The sequence below is a fragment of the Pelodiscus sinensis genome, chromosome 5 (genome assembly GCF_052426305.1).
Source record: "Pelodiscus sinensis isolate ZL-2025 chromosome 5, ASM5242630v1, whole genome shotgun sequence".
NCBI lineage: Eukaryota > Metazoa > Chordata > Testudines > Trionychidae > Pelodiscus > Pelodiscus sinensis.
This window is the reverse complement of record NC_143056.1, coordinates 34,294,082-34,314,068: the sequence shown is the minus strand read 5'-3', so window position 1 is coordinate 34,314,068 and position 19,987 is coordinate 34,294,082. Positions and strand designations below refer to the sequence as shown.

General features: G+C 49.3%; 1 protein-coding gene and 1 long non-coding RNA gene across 10 annotated transcripts in view; one reads left to right on the top strand and one right to left on the bottom strand.

Annotated features, from left to right (window-relative positions):
- LOC112547210 (uncharacterized) overlaps window positions 1-4,880 on the bottom strand; it is a 30,650-nt gene extending 25,770 nt beyond the window's left edge. The window contains exon 1 of the long non-coding RNA XR_016349603.1: window positions 4,764-4,880. This is a non-coding gene — a long non-coding RNA (uncharacterized LOC112547210). The remainder of the gene's footprint in view (window positions 1-4,763) is intronic.
- Window positions 4,881-4,934: 54 nt separating this feature from the next.
- SPATA7 (spermatogenesis associated 7) overlaps window positions 4,935-19,987 on the top strand; it is an 87,267-nt gene continuing 72,214 nt past the window's right edge. For 4 of the 9 annotated variants that reach the window (XM_089778393.1, XM_089778391.1, XM_089778390.1 and 1 more), the window contains exons 1-2: window positions 4,982-5,119; window positions 11,247-11,338. In XM_089778393.1, the coding sequence (XP_089634519.1) occupies window positions 11,260-11,338 (79 nt within the window). In that variant the 5' untranslated portion in view covers window positions 4,982-5,119; window positions 11,247-11,259. Of the gene's footprint in view, window positions 5,120-11,246; window positions 11,339-19,987 lie in introns of those variants that run through there. The other 5 variants (XM_089778392.1, XM_075926748.2, XM_089778395.1 and 2 more) reach the window with 4 other exon arrangements.

Below are 19,987 nucleotides of genomic sequence, written 5' to 3'. Positions count from 1 at the left end.
AAAGTATGAAGTGTTCTACATTCAAAGTACCATCTTCTCAGAAGGCACAGAGGATGAAATCCTGGCCCACTGAAGTCCCAGAATGTATACAGCAGAATAATTAGCAAAATCACTTACAGACATGTATCAAGAAAGGAAAACCATGTACTCACAAAGGCTACGTCTAGACTTGCATGATTTTCCGAAAATGCTTTTAACGGAAAAGTTTTTCCATTAAAAGCATTTGCGGAAAAGAGCAACTAGATTGGCACAGACGCTTTTCCACAAAAGCACTTTTTGCAGAAAAGCGTCCGTGCCAATCTAGACACGGTTTTGCGCAAGAAAGCCCCAATCGCCATTTTCGCCATCAGGGTTTTTTTGCGCAAAACAATACCACGTTGTCTACACTGGCCCTTTTGTGCAAAAGCATTTGCGCAAGAGGGCTTTTGCCTGAACAGGAGCAGCATAGTATTTCCGCAAGAACACTGACAATCTTACATGAGATCGTTAGTGTTCTTGCAGAAATTCAAGCTGACAGTTTAGACAGCTGGCAAGTTTTTCCGCAAAAGCACCTGCTTTTGCAGAAAAACTTGCCAGTCTAGATGCAGCCAAAAAGTATCAGATCAGTATAAACAGCAGTTTAAAAGGCTAAAAAAACAAATTACTCTAAACATGTTCACTATTGACAATTTGTGTGTGCAACAAGTACTACTTTTCACATGGCTAATTTTGTTATTTATATTTAAAGAGCTACTCATTTTGAAACACAGAGTAAGCGAGGACTTGGATTTCTCCAGTAGAACACACTGGGAACAGTCCAGGATAGTACTGGGAGAGCCTATCACCAGCACACTCCTCTGAAATATAAGCAACTCATAATTTGACTTCATTTGCATGTTGGCATCACATGTTCTTTGGCTTCATTTGCATGTTGCATTATAACAGCTTACAAATTAATATTTTGCTAATAAAAGTAGCCCTACACTTCTGTAATGTACTGCTTTTGAAAACCTTCACTAAAAAGATTTCTGGGCAACTGTGATTCAGTGTTCTCCAGTTTACTGTTAAAGAGTTCTCATAAAAAATCAGAGCTTTCAAAATTGACTTTTATGTACGCATGACCAGTCTCCAGAGGACTACTTTCCACATTACGAAAATCACCATCACAGATTTTTGACAGCTTCAGCACAGAAGTAAACAATCTGAGGGCTCATCAGATTCTAGATGAAAAGCACCATTATAATCATCCAGAAGTCTGAGCTCTTCCATAACACAGGCCACATAACTCCCCCCAAAATAATTCCTATTTAAACTAGAGCAGTGGTCCCCAAACTTTTGAGGGTCATGCCCACTCTTGCCACTGTCTGCACCCATCCTGCCTCCCTGGAGCCAGGCTGGGAATGGAATCACAGAGTTGGCAGAGTGAGAGATGTAGACAGAAGTAAGGGAGCCTAAGTTGGGGGCCGCAGCTAGGGTAGGTCTGAGGCCAGGAGTGGAGTCACAGCAAGGGACCGTGGCTAGGGGCAGGAGTAGAGCTGCAGCCATGGTGGGTACCAGCAACCGGGTCTGTGAACAGGTGTGGCTTCACTTCTGGCTGAACCACTGGCATCAATCCCAGGCTAGAAACACAGCTATGGCCAGTTGTTAATGAGGGGCCTGGAGCAGAGCTGCCACCAGCTCATGTTGGTAGCTGGGCAGCCAGGCCCTCCAACTGGCAGCACAGCCATGCCAAGGATGGGAACAAAGTCAGGCACAGGGCTGGAAGCCAGCGATGCAGCTTGAAGTGCGACTGGAGCAGAGCGGGGGAATGCTCCCTCTCTGCCCTTGTGGAGGTGGGCCTGACCCCCACCACAAACCTTTGAGAGCAAACCCCACAGTTTGGGGACCTCTGGACTAAAATATTCCTTTTAGATCATAGGATGTTGTGGCCAGACAGCCCGCCTCCATATCATCCATCTTATTTGCCTTTCTGAAGCATACAGGACAGAGAAGGAGCAATAAAATCAGCATAGTCTATGCTGGCTCATCTGATCCTGAGAAGCTGAAACATAGATATGAGGAGAGATCAGGATATGTGAGACTGCCACCGGCTGGCACCTATGTTGATTCGAACACACACACAGTCCCTGAGAGGAATTTCCCACTGAGAAAACAATGTCCAGTACTTCAAAATTTAATCATCTTAATCTCTCTTACAAGTGTAAATTAAGTTCACAACTTCCTTGTAAGAACTGGTCTCACAGCAGACAGACCAGCATCAATTGGCATTACAGATAAGAAAGAGAAATACGTGACCCCATGAGTATATAAGATGGGCCCAGCACACACTCACTTGGAGTGTCATTCTACCCTCTACCTGCTGGTCGGGTTAGGTGTTTGACCTCCCGAGGTTCTATGGGGACGCCCACCTCGTATTTTCGTCTTTCCTAGGAATTGAGGGACCGGCCGTGGCCTGACATGCTGGAGTTGAGAGGCACAGAAGGGGGTAAAAATGGTACCTGGATGTGGTCCTCTGTCTTAAGTGTACACATAGAAAGAGTAAGCTGTTGCTTGGTACCATTATTTCTATTTTTCTATCTTTATCTTCTTTGTAACCATTTTAAGACCTATATTTTGCTAATAGTTAAGAAATAGAACAATAGCCATTGCAACCATATGATTTATAAGCTTCCTCAATAAACCTGTAACTGTTTAAGTTTTAACCTGACTCCTTCAGTTGCTGTAACAGAACCAAGCACAATTTAAAAGAACTTCAGCCGGTCTAAAGGGACAGTTATAGGAAGAGCTTGGGCGTTTGGATCTGTGTCACTCCCAGGTGACAGGATCCACTGGGGCATCTTTCAGTCTTTCTCCAAGGCTGCCCGCTGCGAAGGAATTATGAAATTCTAGCAGCTGAAATCTAAGATGTAATAAGCTCTTCCTATATAACGGGGCGTCTGTTGGCCTGCTGGCCACCCTCTGCGATGGGACCCCGGTCCTAGCAGTAAAGGCACGGACGTTAAACCTTTTCTCGGAAACATACACACACACACTGCCCTGACCGTCGGCTGACAGATGTATGGTGAATCTTCATCTTTCATTGAAGTCAAACTTTGATGGTATCTGGCCACTGCAGAATCAGAGCCTTCCCAAGACTAAAGATATGTTTACCTATTCATTCATTACCTATTCCTATATCAGAGGCAGCATCCCATGGTGTAATCTGGATGCCTAGGAGCAGGGCAGCAGGTGGGAGTCAGTGCAGTCAGGGAGCTGGCTTAAAAGCCCCATCCCAGTATGGACTGGTTCCTGAAAAGCCAGCTGCTGCCCCATCCTGCAGACTTTGCTGTATAAACTTATACAGGCAGTCCCCGACTTACGCGGATCCGACTTACGTCAGATCCGCACTTACGAACGGGGCTTTCTCGCCCCGGAAATCGGGGCGAGAAAGCCCTGTTCGTAAGCTGCTCCGGTGCCCCTGGTCTGCTGGAGACCGTCTCCAGCAGACCAGGGGCACCGGGTGGGTTCCTGCGCTTCTGAGGCTTTGCCAGAGCAAAGCCTCAGAGGCGCGGGACCCCCCCGCGGCTGCGGCTTCAGTCCGGGAGCCTGTGGTCTGCTGGGGACCGTCCCCAGCAGACCACAGGCTCCCGGACTGAAGCCGCAGCCGCGGCGGGGTCCCTCCCTCTGAGGCTTTGCCAGAGCAAAGCCTCAGAGGCTCTGCTCCCCGTGTCCCTGGTCTGCTGGGGAGGGGGGGGGCGCAGCTAGTGTGCTCCCCCCCCCCCCCCAGCAGACCAGGCTTTTGTTTTGGACTCTGGGGCAGAGCAGCTGGGGCGCTGCCGATTGGTCCTGCAGCGCCCGCTCTGGGCACTACTGGACCAACCCGGCAGCACCCCAGCTGCTCTGCCCCAGGTCCTGATTCAGCCGCTGCTGGTCAGTTTCAGCAGCAGCTGAATCAGGAGGCCTGGGGCAGAGCAGATGGGGTGCTGCTAGGTTGGTCCAGTAGCATCCAAGAGCGGCGCTACTGGAGCAACCCAGCAGCACCCCAGCTGCTCTGCCCCAGGCATCCCTAAGTCAGCGTCTGCTGAAACTGACCAGCGCTGACTACAGGAAGCCCCAGGCAGAGTTGCTCTGCCCCGGGCTTCCTGGAATCAGCTGCTGATCAGTTTCAGCAGCAGCTGACTTGGGGACTCCTGGGGTTCTTAAGTTGATTCTGTATGTAAGTCAGAACTGGCGGTCAGTTTCAGCAGTGTCTGAATCTGGACGCCAGTTCCGACTTACATACAGATTCAACTTAAGAACAAACCTACAGTCCCTATCTCGTATGTAACCAGGGGACTGCCTGTATTGCAAAGCCTGCAGTGCAGCCACTCCCAGGAGTGAAGCCAGCAGCCTGGGGGCATACAATGCCTGCTGGCCCCACTCCCAGGTAGCTGCACTTTATACAGTGTACTGCACAGCCCATAGTGTGAAACTGCGTAACCACTAACATTTTCAGCAGTAACATAGTTACCTAATTAACCACTTTTAACACAATGCCAGTCCCCAGGCCTATGAAAGCAGCACCTTCCCCCAGCAGTGTTGGTCCAACGAGGCCCCACTGGGTTACTCTGCAGAGACTAATAAATAATACTTCGGCTAGAATGGGTGGGGTGCGTGGGCTTCATGTAATGTAACTGCTCCAGGAAAGACACAGCCCAAGGCCAAGAGAATGGGGACATACAGGCTACTAAATGGCCTATTGCCACAGCCTAGGGTGGCTTGCAGCTTCGGCCCGGAGAGGGGCTGAAGACAAGAGGGTCTTGTACCAGCCATGGGCTCACCAGCCCCTTCCCTGCTCACGCCTGGGCGGGCGGCGCCTTCGCCAGCTCCCCATCCCCCGCTCTCCTCTCCTCGCCCTTCCCCCTCCAGCTCCTCCCCCCTCCCCCCTGGCCGCCCTCCCGGGGCTGCCGGGCCTCGGGACGTAACACTCCCGGCGACGTGCCCGTGGTCATAGCAACCCTGCATGCGGCCGGGGCCGCCCCGCCCCAGAGCGGGGGAGGCGCCGCAGCTACTCCGGAGCTTAAGGAAAGGGGCCGGGCCGCGGCTGAGCGAGAGGCGCCCGGGCCAGGCCAGAGCATGGGAGTGAGGATGGAGAGCGGCGGCGGCAGCAGAAGGAGCCCAGGTAGCGCGGGGCCGGCGCGCCCCTGGCGGTGGGAGGGGGCGGGGCTGAAGGAACTCGCCAGGGGTGGGGGAACCTCGGCTGCGGCAGCAGCTTTAACGCGAAGCTGCTGCTCGCTGGCGGGGGTCGGGGGGAACTAGCTCCCAGCATGCCCCGCTCTACCTGAGCCCGGGGGCAGAGCCATGAGGGGAAGTAGCTCCCAGCATGCCCCGCTCTACCTGAGCCCGGGGGCAGAGCCATGAGGGGAACTAGCTCCCAGCATGCCCCGCTCTACCTGAGCCCGGGGGCAGAGCCATGAGGGGAAGTAGCTCCCAGCATGCCCCGCTCTACCTGAGCCCGGGGGCAGAGCCATGGGGGGAACTAGCTCCCAGCATGCCCCGCTCTACCTGAGCCCGGGGGCAGAGCCATGGGGGGATCTAGCTCCCAGCATGCCCCGCTCTACCTGAGCCCGGGGGGCAGAGCCATGAGGGGAACTAGCTCCCAGCATGCCCCGCTCTACCTGAGCCCGGGGGCAGAGCCATGGGGGGAACTAGCTCCCAGCATGCCCCGCTCTACCTGAGCCCGGGGGGCAGAGCCATGAGGGGAACTAGCTCCCAGCATGCCCCGCTCTACCTGAGCCCGGGGGCAGAGCCATGGGGGGATCTAGCTCCCAGCATGCCCCGCTCTACCTGAGCCCGGGGGGCAGAGCCATGAGGGGAACTAGCTCCCAGCATGCCCCGCTCTACCTGAGCCCGGGGGCAGAGCCATGGGGGGATCTAGCTCCCAGCATGCCCCGCTCTACCTGAGCCCGGGGGCAGAGCCATGGGGGGAACTAGCTCCCAGCATGCCCCGCTCTACCTGAGCCCGGGGGCAGAGCCATGGGGGGATCTAGCTCCCAGCATGCCCCGCTCTACCTGAGCCCGGGGGGCAGAGCCATGAGGGGAACTAGCTCCCAGCATGCCCCGCTCTACCTGAGCCCGGGGGCAGAGCCATGGGGGGATCTAGCTCCCAGCATGCCCCGCTCTACCTGAGCCCGGGGGGCAGAGCCATGGGGGGAACTAGCTCCCAGCATGCCCCGCTCTACCTGAGCCCGGGGGGCAGAGCCATGAGGGGAACTAGCTCCCAGCATGCCCCGCTCTACCTGAGCCCGGGGGCAGAGCCATGGGGGGATCTAGCTCCCAGCATGCCCCGCTCTACCTGAGCCCGGGGGGCAGAGCCATGGGGGGAACTAGCTCCCAGCATGCCCCGCTCTACCTGAGCCCGGGGGCAGAGCCATGGGGGGAACTAGCTCCCAGCATGCCCCGCTCTACCTGAGCCCGGGGGGCAGAGCCATGGGGGGAACTAGCTCCCAGCATGCCCCGCTCTACCTGAGCCCGGGGGCAGAGCCATGGGGGGATCTAGCTCCCAGCATGCCCCGCTCTACCTGAGCCCGGGGGCAGAGCCATGGGGGGATCTAGCTCCCAGCGTGCCCCGCTCTACCTGAGCCCGGGGGCAGAGCCATGGGGGGAACTAGCTCCCAGCGTGCCCTGCTCTACCTGAGCCCGGGGGCAGAGCCATGGGGGGAACTAGCTCCCAGCATGCCCTGCTCTACCTGAGCCCGGGGGGCAGAGCCATGGGGGGAACTAGCTCCCAGCATGCCCCGCTCTACCTGAGCCCGGGGGCAGAGCCATGAGGGGAACTAGCTCCCAGCATGCCCTGCTCTACCTGAGCCCGGGGGGCAGAGCCATGGGGGGAACTAGCTCCCAGCATGCCCCGCTCTACCTGAGCCCGGGGGCAGAGCCATGGGGGGAACTAGCTCCCAGCATGCCCCGCTCTACCTGAGCCCGGGGGCAGAGCCATGGGGGGAACTAGCTCCCAGCATGCCCCGCTCTACCTGAGCCCGGGGGCAGAGCCATGGGGGGAACTAGCTCCCAGCATGCCCCGCTCTACCTGAGCCCGGGGGCAGAGCCATGGGGGGAACTAGCTCCCAGCATGCCCTGCTCTACCTGAGCCCGGGGGCAGAGCCATGGGGGGAAGTAGCTCCCAGCATGCCCCCTCTACCTGAGCCTGGGGGCAGAGCCATGGGGGGAACTAGCTCCGAGCATGCCCTGCTCTACCTGAGCCCGGGGGGCAGAGCCATGGGGGGATCTAGCTCCCAGCATGCCCCGCTCTACCTGAGCCGGGGGGCAGAGCCATGGGGGGAACTAGCTCCCAGCATGCCCCGCTCTACCTGAGCCCGGGGGCAGAGCCATGAGGGGAACTAGCTCCCAGCATGCCCCGCTCTACCTGAGCCCGGGGGCAGAGCCATGGGGGGAACTAGCTCCCAGCATGCCCCGCTCTACCTGAGCCCGGGGGCAGAGCCATGAGGGGAACTAGCTCCCAGCATGCCCCGCTCTACCTGAGCCCGGGGGCAGAGCCATGAGGGGAACTAGCTCCCAGCATGCCCTGCTCTACCTGAGCCCAGGGGCAGAGCCATGGGGGGAACTAGCTCCCAGCATGCCCTGCTCTACCTGAGCCCGGGGCAGAGCCATGAGGGGAAGTAGCTCCCAGCATGCCCCCTCTACCTGAGCCCAGGGGCAGAGCCATGGGGGGAACTAGCTCCCAGCATGCCCCGCTCTACCTGAGCCCTGGGGGCAGAGCCATGGGGGGATCTAGCTCCCAGCATGCCCCGCTCTACCTGAGCCCGGGGGCAGAGCCATGGGGGGAACTAGCTCCCAGCATGCCCCGCTCTACCTGAGCCCGGGGGCAGAGCCATGGGGGGAACTAGCTCCCAGCATGCCCCGCTCTACCTGAGCCCGGGGGCAGAGCCATGGGGGGAACTAGCTCCCAGCATGCCCCGCTCTACCTGAGCCCGGGGCAGAGCCATGGGGGGAACTAGCTCCCAGCATGCCCCGCTCTACCTGAGCCCGGGGGCAGAGCCATGGGGGGAACTAGCTCCCAGCATGCCCCGCTCTACCTGAGCCCGGGGGCAGAGCCATGGGGGGAACTAGCTCCCAGCATGCCCCGCTCTACCTGAGCCCGGGGGCAGAGCCATGGGGGGAACTAGCTCCCAGCATGCCCCGCTCTACCTGAGCCCGGGGCAGAGCCATGGGGGGAACTAGCTCCCAGCATGCCCCGCTCTACCTGAGCCCGGGGGCAGAGCCATGGGGGGAACTAGCTCCCAGCATGCCCCGCTCTACCTGAGCCCGGGGGCAGAGCCATGGGGGGAACTAGCTCCCAGCATGCCCCGCTCTACCTGAGCCCGGGGGCAGAGCCATGGGGGAAACTAGCTCCCAGCATGCCCCGCTCTACCTGAGCCCGGGGGCAGAGCCATGAGGGGAACTAGCTCCCAGCATGCCCCGCTCTACCTGAGCCCTGGGGCAGAGCCATGGGGGGAACTAGCTCCCAGCATGCCCTGCTCTACCTGAGCCCGGGGGCAGAGCCATGGGGGGAACTAGCTCCCAGCATGCCCCGCTCTACCTGAGCCCGGGGGCAGAGCCATGGGGGGAACTAGCTCCCAGCATGCCCCGCTCTACCTGAGCCCGGGGGCAGAGCCATGGGGGAAACTAGCTCCCAGCATGCCCCGCTCTACCTGAGCCCGGGGGCAGAGCCATGAGGGGAACTAGCTCCCAGCATGCCCCGCTCTACCTGAGCCCTGGGGCAGAGCCATGGGGGGAACTAGCTCCCAGCATGCTCTGCTCTACCTGAGCCCGGGGGCAGAGCCATGGGGGGAACTAGCTCCCAGCATGCCCCGCTCTACCTGAGCCCGGGGGCAGAGCCATGGGGGGAAGTAGCTCCCAGGATGCCTTACTCTACCTGAGCCCTGGGGGCAGATCCCAGCATGCATAATTTCACCATAAGAAGGCCCATAATAGGTCAAACCAATGGTCCATCTAGTCTAGGATCCTGTGTTCTGACCATGGCCAATTCTAGATGCTTCAGAGTGAATGAATAGAACAAGGTAATCAAGTGATCCATCCATCCATCCCATCTTTCACTACCAACTTCTGGCATTCCTGTTCATCTTGGCTAATAGGCTCCGTGAATTTATATAAGCACCCTGAATTTATCTAATTCTTGTTTGAACTCTGTCATTCTTTTAGACTCCACAACATCCCCTGCAACAAAAGCTCCACAGGTTGACTGTGTGTTGTGTGAAGCTGTACTTCCATCTGTGTGTTTTAAATCTGCTTCCTGTTAATTTCATTGGGTGACCTCTTATTACGTTTTGTGAAGGGTACAATAACATTCCATTATTCACACCATTCATGATTTTATCATCATAATTCTGTCATATCTCCTTTAGTCATCTCTTGTCCAGTCTCTAATCGCCTTTTCATATGGAAGCTGCTCTCCATGCAGGCTCTGTCAGATAGGTCAAATGGACTGGACAGACCAGAGTCAGGAGGGAAGTAGAAAGATGAAATTTAAGGGAGAGGGACAGTATTGTATCCAGTTCTAGGCACCACACATCTGGAAATATGTGGACAAACTGGAGATGGTCCAGGGAATAGCAACAAAAATGATTAAAAGTCTAGAAATACATGATGTATGAGAAAAGATTGGAGGAACTGGGTTTGTTTAGTCTGGAAACAAAAGACTGAGAGGGGACATGATAACAGCTTTCAAGTATTTAAAAAGTTGTTACAAGTAGGGATGTAAATAATTGTGGATCAGATTGCATCAAAGTCACTAGATGTCTTTTCTGCATATAAGCAGCTAAAAAAATGAAGCATTACGTGTGTGTTTAACTTATGCACTGTGATTAGTTCCACTAACTGCAAAAAGACTATCTCTACATAAAGGTAACCATGCACATTAGTAGGACCCTACCAAATTCACAACCAGGAAAATGCATCATGGACTGTGAAATGTGTCCTTTTACCCTATATTATATAGATTTAATGGGGGGAGATGAGTGTTTCTCAAATTGGGGGTCGTGAACCTAAAGGCAGCTGCCAGGGGGATCATAGGGTTATTTTAGGAGTGTCAAGGTATTGCCACCCTTCTGTGCTGACCTCAGAGCTCGGTAGTTAGGGAGTGGCAGCTGCTGAAGGCAGCCGATTGTCAGCAGAAGACCAGAAGTAAGGGTGGCAATACCATACCATGACACTCTTACTTCTGTGGTGCTGCTGGCAGGGGCTATGCCTTCCAGAGCTGAGCAGCTGGAGAGGGCAGCTGCTAGCTGGAAGGCAGTACTGCTACCAGCAACGGTAGCAGTTTCACAGCCTTTGCCCCAGCTCTTTTCTGAGTAAAGATTCTTACAACTAGAATACTGTGAAATTTCAAATATCAATAGCTGAAATAATGAAATTTACAATTTTTAAAATCCTAGGACCATGACATTGACCAAAATGAATAATGAATTTGGTAGGGCCCTACACAAAATGCTTTTGCAGGATCAGGACTTTAGAAGGTCTGTTTTATAATAATTAATAATGAATGAATATGTATGGTTTTTAATGGTATCAGGTGAGTTTCTTGCTAATAACCAGTTTTCAGAGTTCAGTCTCTCAGGGTGTGTCTAAACTACATCCCTCTGTCGGCAGAGGGATGTAGATTAGGCACATCGCTATTGCAAATGAAGCGGGGATTTAAATATCCCGCACTTCATTTGAATAAAAATGGCCACCACTTTTTGCTACCACAGCACTGTGCTGGCAAAAAGCAGCAGTCTAGACAGGGATCAGTCGACAAGGAAAGCCTCTGTCGGCAGAGGGGTGTAGTTTAGACACACCCTCAGGGTATTTGAAATCAATATCATTTTATTTTTATCTAAAATTGGTATTGCTGTAATAGTTTATGGTGGAAATAAAAATATAACTTGAATTCTGATTCAGTTGTTGTGGCTTTGAGGTTTTTGGGACAGATTCTAATTTAAAAAAGCTTTAGACATTTAAAATTAATCTTTGAATGGATTTAATCCTTTGTGGCCTGATCCTGCAAACATTTATGCATTTGTGTAACTTTATTTCTGAAAATAGTCTCATTGGCTTATATGGGACAAATGAAAAGAGTAAAATTAAACACATCTATGTTTGCAGGATCAGGCCCTAGCTGTTTTTAAAGTGCTCAAGATATTTGTAGGTCTAAAACAGCAAAGCATATATAGTGCTAGAAGATTTACCTGGTGTTGCTTGGGTCCTTATCTCAGATAAGTTCTGTTTTTCTTTCATTTAAATCATTGCTGTAGGGTGGGGCTGGGAATGAGGGGTTCAGTATTCAGGCTGCCCCAGGAAGAAATGACAGCCCCAGCCCTCTCTCATCACAGCAGCTTGGGGACAGGTGAGACGCACCTGTCCATGGCTGCTGCAGCTGCAGTGGACACAGCCAGGGTAGGGGTGCATATCCCCCAACTGAGGGACAGACAGACACACAGAGGGTGTGTCTAAACTACATGGCTCCGTTGAAACGAGGCATACCTGCGCCGGTCGACAAAGGCTTCCTTGTTGACACTGCCCCGATCTGCCAACAAACAGCTGATCATCAGCTGGTTGGCAGAGTGCGGCAGCCATTTAAATTTAAATGAAGCCGCGATTATTTAAATCGCGGCTTCATTTCCCTCTGCCAATCAGCCTAATCTACATGGCTCCATCGACAGAGCCATGTAGTTTAGACACACCCAGACAGACAAACTCTCTGAAATATACAGTAGATAACTGTCCCTTTCTCCACCCCTACTTCCTGCTGGCCCAATGGGATTATGGATGTCCCCATCTCCAGACCCTTGGTACCTCTCTGTAGTCATTCTACAGTATAACTTTGGTTCTACCAGACCCCACCTCTTCCATTTTCCAGGAACATCCCATTGTCCTCACACAACCAAACCGTGACCTTAAGAGGAAGCTGCATACTCAATTTGGTGACCTTAGCTCTTAACCATTTAAGAGGAGTTCTTTAACAAACAGATTCACAGACCAACAGACAGACAAACAGATCCCCATTTCTAAAATATATAGTAATACTAGAAGACTTAACCAGATTCCTCAGGCCAGGAGGCTAGCAGTATTGGGGTGTCAAGGCAGGGGAGGAAGCTGAGGATGGGGGGGCTGCTGAAGTAAGGGGTGGGAAGTCCCATCCATTGAGTCTTTCACCCCCCCCCTCCCTGGCCACCAGGAGCCTTCTGTCTCCCCCAAGTCTCCCATGGCCACCAGGGCCTTCTGTCTCCTCCTAATTCCCCCTGGCCAGCATGGATGGACCTTCTCCCCGCCTTTCAATGCTGTAGCCAAGGGCCAGGGGAGAGGGGTTTGGAGTAGAGAGGCTACTTACTCAGTCTGGAGGCAGGCAAGATGGTGGAGCTCCAGCTCTGCTGGACACTTTCTTGGTGGTGCAGCTGCCCCAGTGGTCTCTGCAGTATAGCTCTCCCCTGCCGGCTTGCTGCCCCTAATGGCCACTTTGAGTATTGTGTCCCTCCTCATTATACCCCTTCCTTTCCATGTTATGGAAAACAGTCCATTCCCGACACTTCCCATTTTCCTGGCACAACTCAACCCAGATCTTTCTTTAAGTTAGCATAAGATGAAGCTACATACCAAATTTGATGGTCCTAGTTCTTACTATATATGAGGAGTTCTTGAACAAATAGACTCGCAGACAGACAGATGCATAAATCTGTAAATCGTATGTAGAGATATGTATGTATTAATATATGTATTAATTTTCTAGTCCTCTTTTGTGACAGTTGTATAATGAGGGCAGTACTAATCCATGGCTGTTGCACTATGTTGAAATGTCATAGTGGTATATAACTAAGTTCAGGTCAACAGCGATGACATTACATTATCATACAGTATAACAGTGGTGTCAGTGCAAACCTGTGGTAACACTAACAAGATGATTTCTCTGCAGACATTGTTTTGCTATTAAAAGCACAGTGTTAATGTGAGTTTTAATAATACTTAGTATTTTTCTTTACCAAATTTTATTTTTCTATCTTTGCCCAATATTTTTAATATTTTATTCTTTATAAGGAATACAATGGATCACTCCCTCAATATAAAGAAGATTCACTTGCAAGCTTACTTCCTTTCCAAATTCTCTTTCATCTCTAACTGCTGTTTCTTAAAAATATTTTTTTCTGCGGACCTGTAAGAATTCTGTGACGTTCTAGTTGTCCATTGAGTTTGAACTGAGGCTAGTATTCTGTAAGATCTCAGGCTGCATCTACACTACAGCCATTTTTGTACAAAAACCCACAGAGCATCCACACCTCAAGCGCATTTTTGTGCAAGAAAATTTACAGTGAATTGGCAGAACAGAGGGATTTTTGCAGTACAGGTATTCCTCTTTCTATGAGGAATAACTCCTTTTTGCACAAGCGCACTTGCGCAAAAAGGTGTGTGTGGATGGGAAGCATAGTAGCCATTAACAGAATGGCTATCAGAGCTTTTGCAGCATGGACGCGCTCTTGTGCAAGAAGTTTTTGCGGAAGATTTCTTCCGCAAAAGCTTTTTGTTCAAGAAGCCTGCAGTCTAGACATAGCCTCATCGTCTATCAGTGTACAGTGGGATGTCAATATGTTACCAGCATGGAAGAATCAGGCCCTTTTATTTTAAATACAATTTTACACTTATTCCATATATGGCCTTTTGTTCATGTCAATGGGAATTCTAAGAGATCGAGCTTTAGGATATTGCTTTAGGTTATGTTATATTAGTGGTGTGGAATTCTTCAGGACCATGTGTGTTGAAATGTCTTGGCACAATTCAAACAAGGGTAAAGTTTAATGCCTTATAAAAATGTGAAGTACTGGTATTGCCATTGATATATAGAGTAGTTGGTCTCCCCGCCCCTCGATTAATTTTAAAAGAACACGGTTCACTTTTCTAAATTCCAAAAACCCAGCAGTTATTTACTATACTGCTCCCAGAACCAGTTAGGTTAGTCATAGATGCATGTTATTTATAGCCATATAAGGAATATAACCATCAAAACCAGCTTTATTATTTAAAGCTAGTGGTCTAAATTTTCCTGTTTATCTTCCTTTGCCTTTGCTTGGCACATTTTTGAAAAGTAATAACATTGTAGACTTATTGCTTATCAATGACACACAAATGTGATGTTGCTCTTTTACAGCAACACAGAAGTCATCATTCAGTTACCACAAGGATGTTGCTATGATATTACAGTACAGTAATTTGAATGAGCTTCAAGTGCACCAAACATAAACAAAAATACTTCATTCATTCAGGAAAGAAACACCAGGCCTTTAAGTTTCTTCCTTCAGCATAGATACTGACACTGTTCTGATATAACCATGAAAGGGCATTCTGATTATTTACATGCAAATATGACCATCTGTGTTGCTTGTGTATTTCTCTGTATAACACTTTGCTAACAAATAAGTTTCAAACTGGAGCAGGACAGTCCTATCCTAGGACTAATCCGAGTTTTTCAGAAATTAAAGTTGCTCCAGAATGTTCATTTACTAGTCAGGAAAGTGGAAGAATAATGTATTAATGATGTCTATGGGGGAGAAGCAGAAAGGTAATGTTTGAAAGGTAATGTCACATGTAGACATAGGCTAAATCTACACTGGCACTTTACTGCACAGCAACTTTCTAGGTCAGGGCTATGAAAAAATACCCCCAATGCAGCAAGCTACAGCACTGTAAAGTACCAGTGTAAACTGAGCTATAAGCGCTCAGAGATAGTAATGCTAGTATTGTAGAACAATTAAAAGAATTATTACAGTTCACTGGTGTTTGTGTCCCTAAGATCAACAGAACCACTTTTGGGGGCATATGGTTACATTTTAGGCTATTTTTTCCTGTTTTCTTTCCATTAATAAATAAACCACTGATTGATACAGCCAGCAGTTTCTGCAGCTGTTGCAAAGCAAGAGCAATAGTGCTTCATCAATAGCTTTTCCAGTCAACCAACTGAAGCTTAAAATTAGGGAAAAAATGTAATGATTTTTTTCAAGATTTGTTCATTTCATATCAAAAAGACTTTTATGGAGTCTTTTTGTTTGAGTTGGTTTAACACAGGATTATTTCACTCGTATTATTTTCTAATCAATCAATCGGGATTTTTTTATGGGGAAAGGTTATTTTACTTTTTGTTTTTTTAAATGTAAACCAAATATCTTTCCGTATCTGTGTGAATTACTGAGAGAAGTAGCACACCGTTGGACATGAGTAGTAGATATAAAGAAGAGCTTGCTGTATGTAATTCAACATGCCTATTAATATTACCTATCTAGTTATTGGATTATATATAGTGTTACGATTGTACAGATGGTAGACACTTTTATCTGTTGTGGGAAGCTTCATCTTATATACTCAGTGTAGTGGATTACATGCAAAACTCAAATACAGCAAAATTGAAATTTTGTGGTAGATGCATCTTATTTAAATGTTTTGGAATTGAATATGTTTTATTCAACAAGTGTTTCAAAGAGTCAAGGAAATTACAAGAACTCTCATCCAGCAGGCGCCATTTATATCATATTAAGTCATAAAGTTAACCACATTTATGTCAGATTAATGATCATGTCTTTGTCACATCTAAGTCAAGGGGAGTTTTGTCTTTTACTTCATTGAGACCAGAATTCGGTCCAGTTTGATTTTATTCAGTTTACATCAACAGAAAAATTAATAATTAAGATCATTATGTGCTCAAATTGACCTTTACAATTTTAAAAATAGTAGCTTTTTTGTAGCTTTAAAAGTAGGTCCAGGCACTTTTCACTTTGTACAGAGCATCTCTAATAGAACCCATAAACAAGCCTAATGTTCAAATGAAATTGAACTTTTACAAACTGTTATTACATTCAAGGTGGCTGGCTCATAGAGTGAATGACGCTAAAATGACAGGTAGGAGTTGAATAATCCCTCGAGAGACCATAAATCCTTACAGACTTCTTCCATTAATGTATTCCATGTTTGTGTAAATGATAGCATGCTATCATCATGCTAGTCTAAGTGTAAGTGGTAAGAGCTGACATCTTGCTTATTAAGACCATGTCTACATTAGTACTTATGTGAGCAAAACTTTCGTCAGTCAGATGTGTGGAAAAAAACACACACCCTGGACAATGTACGTTTTGCCAGCATAAGTACTCATATGCACTATCCTGGCAGTGGGAGAGCATCTCCTGCTTACATAGCTACCACTACTCATTGAGCTGGTTTTATTATGTTGATGGGAGAGTTTTCTCCCCCAGCATAACTCAGGTACACAAGCGCTCTTACAACAGCACAGCTGTATCACTACAGCTGTGTCGCTGTAAGAGCGCTTGTGTACCTAAGTGTAGACATGGCATACGTTTCAGGCCCTAACAGATTTTTGTGGACAATAGGTCTGAGTTAGAAATGCTGATAGACTCTTAATTATTGCAGTTATCAGATGCAGGTTAGTCTTTCCCTTCAGCATTCCTTCTTAAAAACAGAGTCGGGGCCAAATTCTATCCACTTTATTCGCACAAGTAGTCCTATTGAAGACCTTGGGATTGGGAATGTGAAGGCACTAGAGTTCTAAAGCAGAGCTTTTTAGATTGTGTTTGTGACAATCCTAAGTTTGTGAGGTCCTGTGCAAGCTGCTTGAAAAGCTGTTGGGTTGGTCTGTTAGAATTCAGTAATCTCTTTTTCATATCGGGAGGTGGAAGGAAAGGTTTGGACAGTTTTTCTGCAGTTAGTAGGTGATGATGGATCAGGGGGATTGAGAAGAGCTGGGGTCCATATTTATTTTGAAGGCTGAGGAAAGTTATTGGAGGTGGCTGGTAGTTGTTAAGATGAACCCTAACAAAGATTAAATGCTTCCCTTCCTATTTCTATAAAGTACAGGGTCTTATTAGCCACTTATTTAACACATGCCTAGGATTAGCCTACAGTAGGGGTTCTCAAACTTCATTGCACTGCAATCCCCTTGCAACAGACATTACTGTCTGACCCCAGACATCACACAAAGGTGTGTATGTGAAGCTTGAGCCTTCTCCGGGGAGGGTGGAAGCAAAGCCAAAGCATGAGTCTCGCTTACCGAGTGTAGGGTTGCCAGGTGTCCGGTATTCACCTGGACAGTCCGGTATTTGCGGGCTCTGTCTGGCAGAAAAAAAACAGAAAATACCAGACATGAAATGTCCAGTATTTCCTATTTCCCTTGGATGGAAGCCTGGCGAGGACAATTTTCCGCTGCTGCATCTGGCGGGGGCAGGGGAGTGAGGAGCACGGCAGAGTTGTAGAGAAGAGGGGCAGGAGGGCAGGGCTGGGAGTGTAGTGCATGCTCCTTTGGCCCACAAGACCAGCAGAGACCCAGGAGCTGGCCACGTGATGCCTCCCTCTACACATTATGAGCCGATGCAGCCAGGTCGGGCGGCAGGAGCAGCGACTTTAAAAGTAAGATTAACTTATCTGGCCGTCCCGTTCCCCTGCTGCCTGGCTCTGAGGAGGTGCAGGGGGGTGGGGCACTCCCAGCGCTGGGGATGCTTGGCTCAGGGGGAGGGGTGAGTGCACTGGGATGGGGGAAACTGCTGGGGGCCTACGTCTGAGGCAGGGGTGAGTGCATTGGGATGAGGGGGCACCAGGGAGGCCTGGCTCTGGGGGAGGAGTGAGTGCACTGGGATGGGAGGTGGCCTGGCTCAGTGGGAAGGGGTGGGTGCATTGCGGGTTAGTGTGTGGCCCCAAACTGGAGAGAGCGGTGCAACTTTTGCTTTACAACTTTGGCCTCCCTCCCCCCCCCCTTTTTTTTTTTTTTTTGCTTAAGTTTGGTCTCCCCCTTTTTTTTTTCCTCAATAGAATTTTTTCCCCATGTGTGGTGTTTTTTTTTTTTTTTTTTTTTTTTTTTTTTTTTTATTATTAAAGAGGGGGTGGGTGGGTGGGTGTTCGGTATTTTTTTGTTAAACCATCTGGCAATCCTAACCGGGCGGGGATAGAGTTGAAGACCTTGGGCTTCAGGCCCAGGTGGTGCAGCTTCATCTTCAGCTTTGGCTCCAAGTCCCAAGAAGCTAATGTCTGTACTGGCAACCCCATTAAAACAGGGATCTCACTTTAGGGGCTTGACCCCAGTTTGAAAATTGATGGCTTGCAGTCTATGGGGAGGGTGTGTCCAAGCCTATATGCCTGCTCCCATTCTTTATCAGAATTATCCCATAAAGCAGTGTGCTACAACAGCCACTTTGGAGCACTGCAGAAACCAATTTAAAAAAATCCGCTCATATGCAAGGAACAAAGATCTAAATGTGCAATTATAGGAAAGAATAAATTTCAGAAGGTTAGTGGCAGAAGGAGAAATTTAAATCATTAAAGTTTAGGAAAATTACTTAAATCATGCTGGTGTTTGTAAAAAATAATTTGACAATCATCTGTAGAGGGTGTCTCTGGAGAGATCCCACTCAGATGTGTTCTTGACCAGTGCCATTCAATATTGTTATTCATATTGTGGAAGGAAATATAAAATAATTTCTGGTAAAGTTTTCAGGTCACATCCTAATTGGTGGAATAGTAAATAATAGTTGTGAGAGCAGTTAAATTATGCAGAGTGATATGGATTGCATAGTAAACTGGGCTTAGTTGAACAAACTTGTGTTTTAATATAGACAAGTTAAAGGTCATATGTACTTCTAGGAACAAAGAACGAGTATCATACATGAGGTGATGGTACTGTATTTTGGAAATCAGAGATTCAGGAAAGAATTTATGGATCATTTTGGATAATCATCTATACATGATTTCTGAGTGCAAATGAAACTTTGGATAAATAAACTGGGAGAGTGTTAAATAGAAGCAGGAATGTATTATTTACTTTACTCTGTCCCATTCTTGTGTCTACTGTTTGGAAACAATGTAGAAAAGAACTTTGATAATGATTTGAGGCCTTAAGAATCTGCCTTACAGTGAGAGACTAAAGTTGCTCAACCTATTTAGTTTGTGAAAGACAAGGTTAAGAGATGGTCTATCATGATGTATATAAGTATGTAACCAGAGAAAAGATTCTGATAATAAAGTGCTCTTTACTTTAGCAAACAAAGACGTTACACAATCCAATGGCTGGTTGCTGAATCTAAATAAATTCAGGCTGGAAATAAATTGTACAGTTTTAACAAAGCTGTGTTATGCAGGAGGTCAGACAGGATAGTTACCATGGTTCCTTTTGGCCTTAACTCTACTTACTGTTTCAGAAGTTTTAATGTGGAAATAGGGTTGTCAACTTTTTAATGGCAAAAAACCAAGCACTCTTGCCCCGTCTTTTCTCTGAGTCCACATCCTCACACTCCTTCTCCAAGACCTGGCCCCGTTCACTTTATCCCCCTTTCATCCATCACTTGCTGTCCCTCATCTTCACTCACTTTCACCAGGCTGGGGCATGAAGCTGGGGTGCTGGAGGGCATGAGGGCTCTGACTGGGGATGAAGGCTCCAAAGTGGGTCCAGAAATGAGGAGTTCGGGTGCAAAAGAGGGCCCCAGCCAAGAGCAGAGGATTGGGGTTTAGGAGAGGGTGAGGACTCGGGATGCAAGCTGCAGAGTGGGCTGGGAAACAAAGTTTTTGAGGGAGGGGGCCTCAGGCTGGAGATAAAGGGTTTGGAGTGTGGGAGCCAGTACATTGCTGAGGTAGAGGCTTGGAGTATAAGACGGGGTGCAGGATCTGTTAGGGGGTGGAGCCAAGGATGAGAGATTTGGGATGTATGTGGGGGTCCGGGCTGAGGATGGGATTTAGTGTGCGGGGGGCTTCTGACTTAAGGTTTGGGTACAGGAGATGGTTTGGAGTGTGGACTCTGTCCGGATGGTGCTTACCTCAGGCAGTTCCCGATTGGCAGCACAGAAGAGCCAAGACAAGCTCCTGGCCTGCTCTGGCTCTGTGTGGCTCCCAGTAGTGGTGGCATGTCTGCCCTCCAGCTCCTAGGCAGAGAAGCCAGGTGGCTCTTCGTGCTGCCGGTTCCCACAGTGTCACCTCCACCTGCAGATGCTGTCCCCACAGCTTCTACTGGCCATGGTTTTTG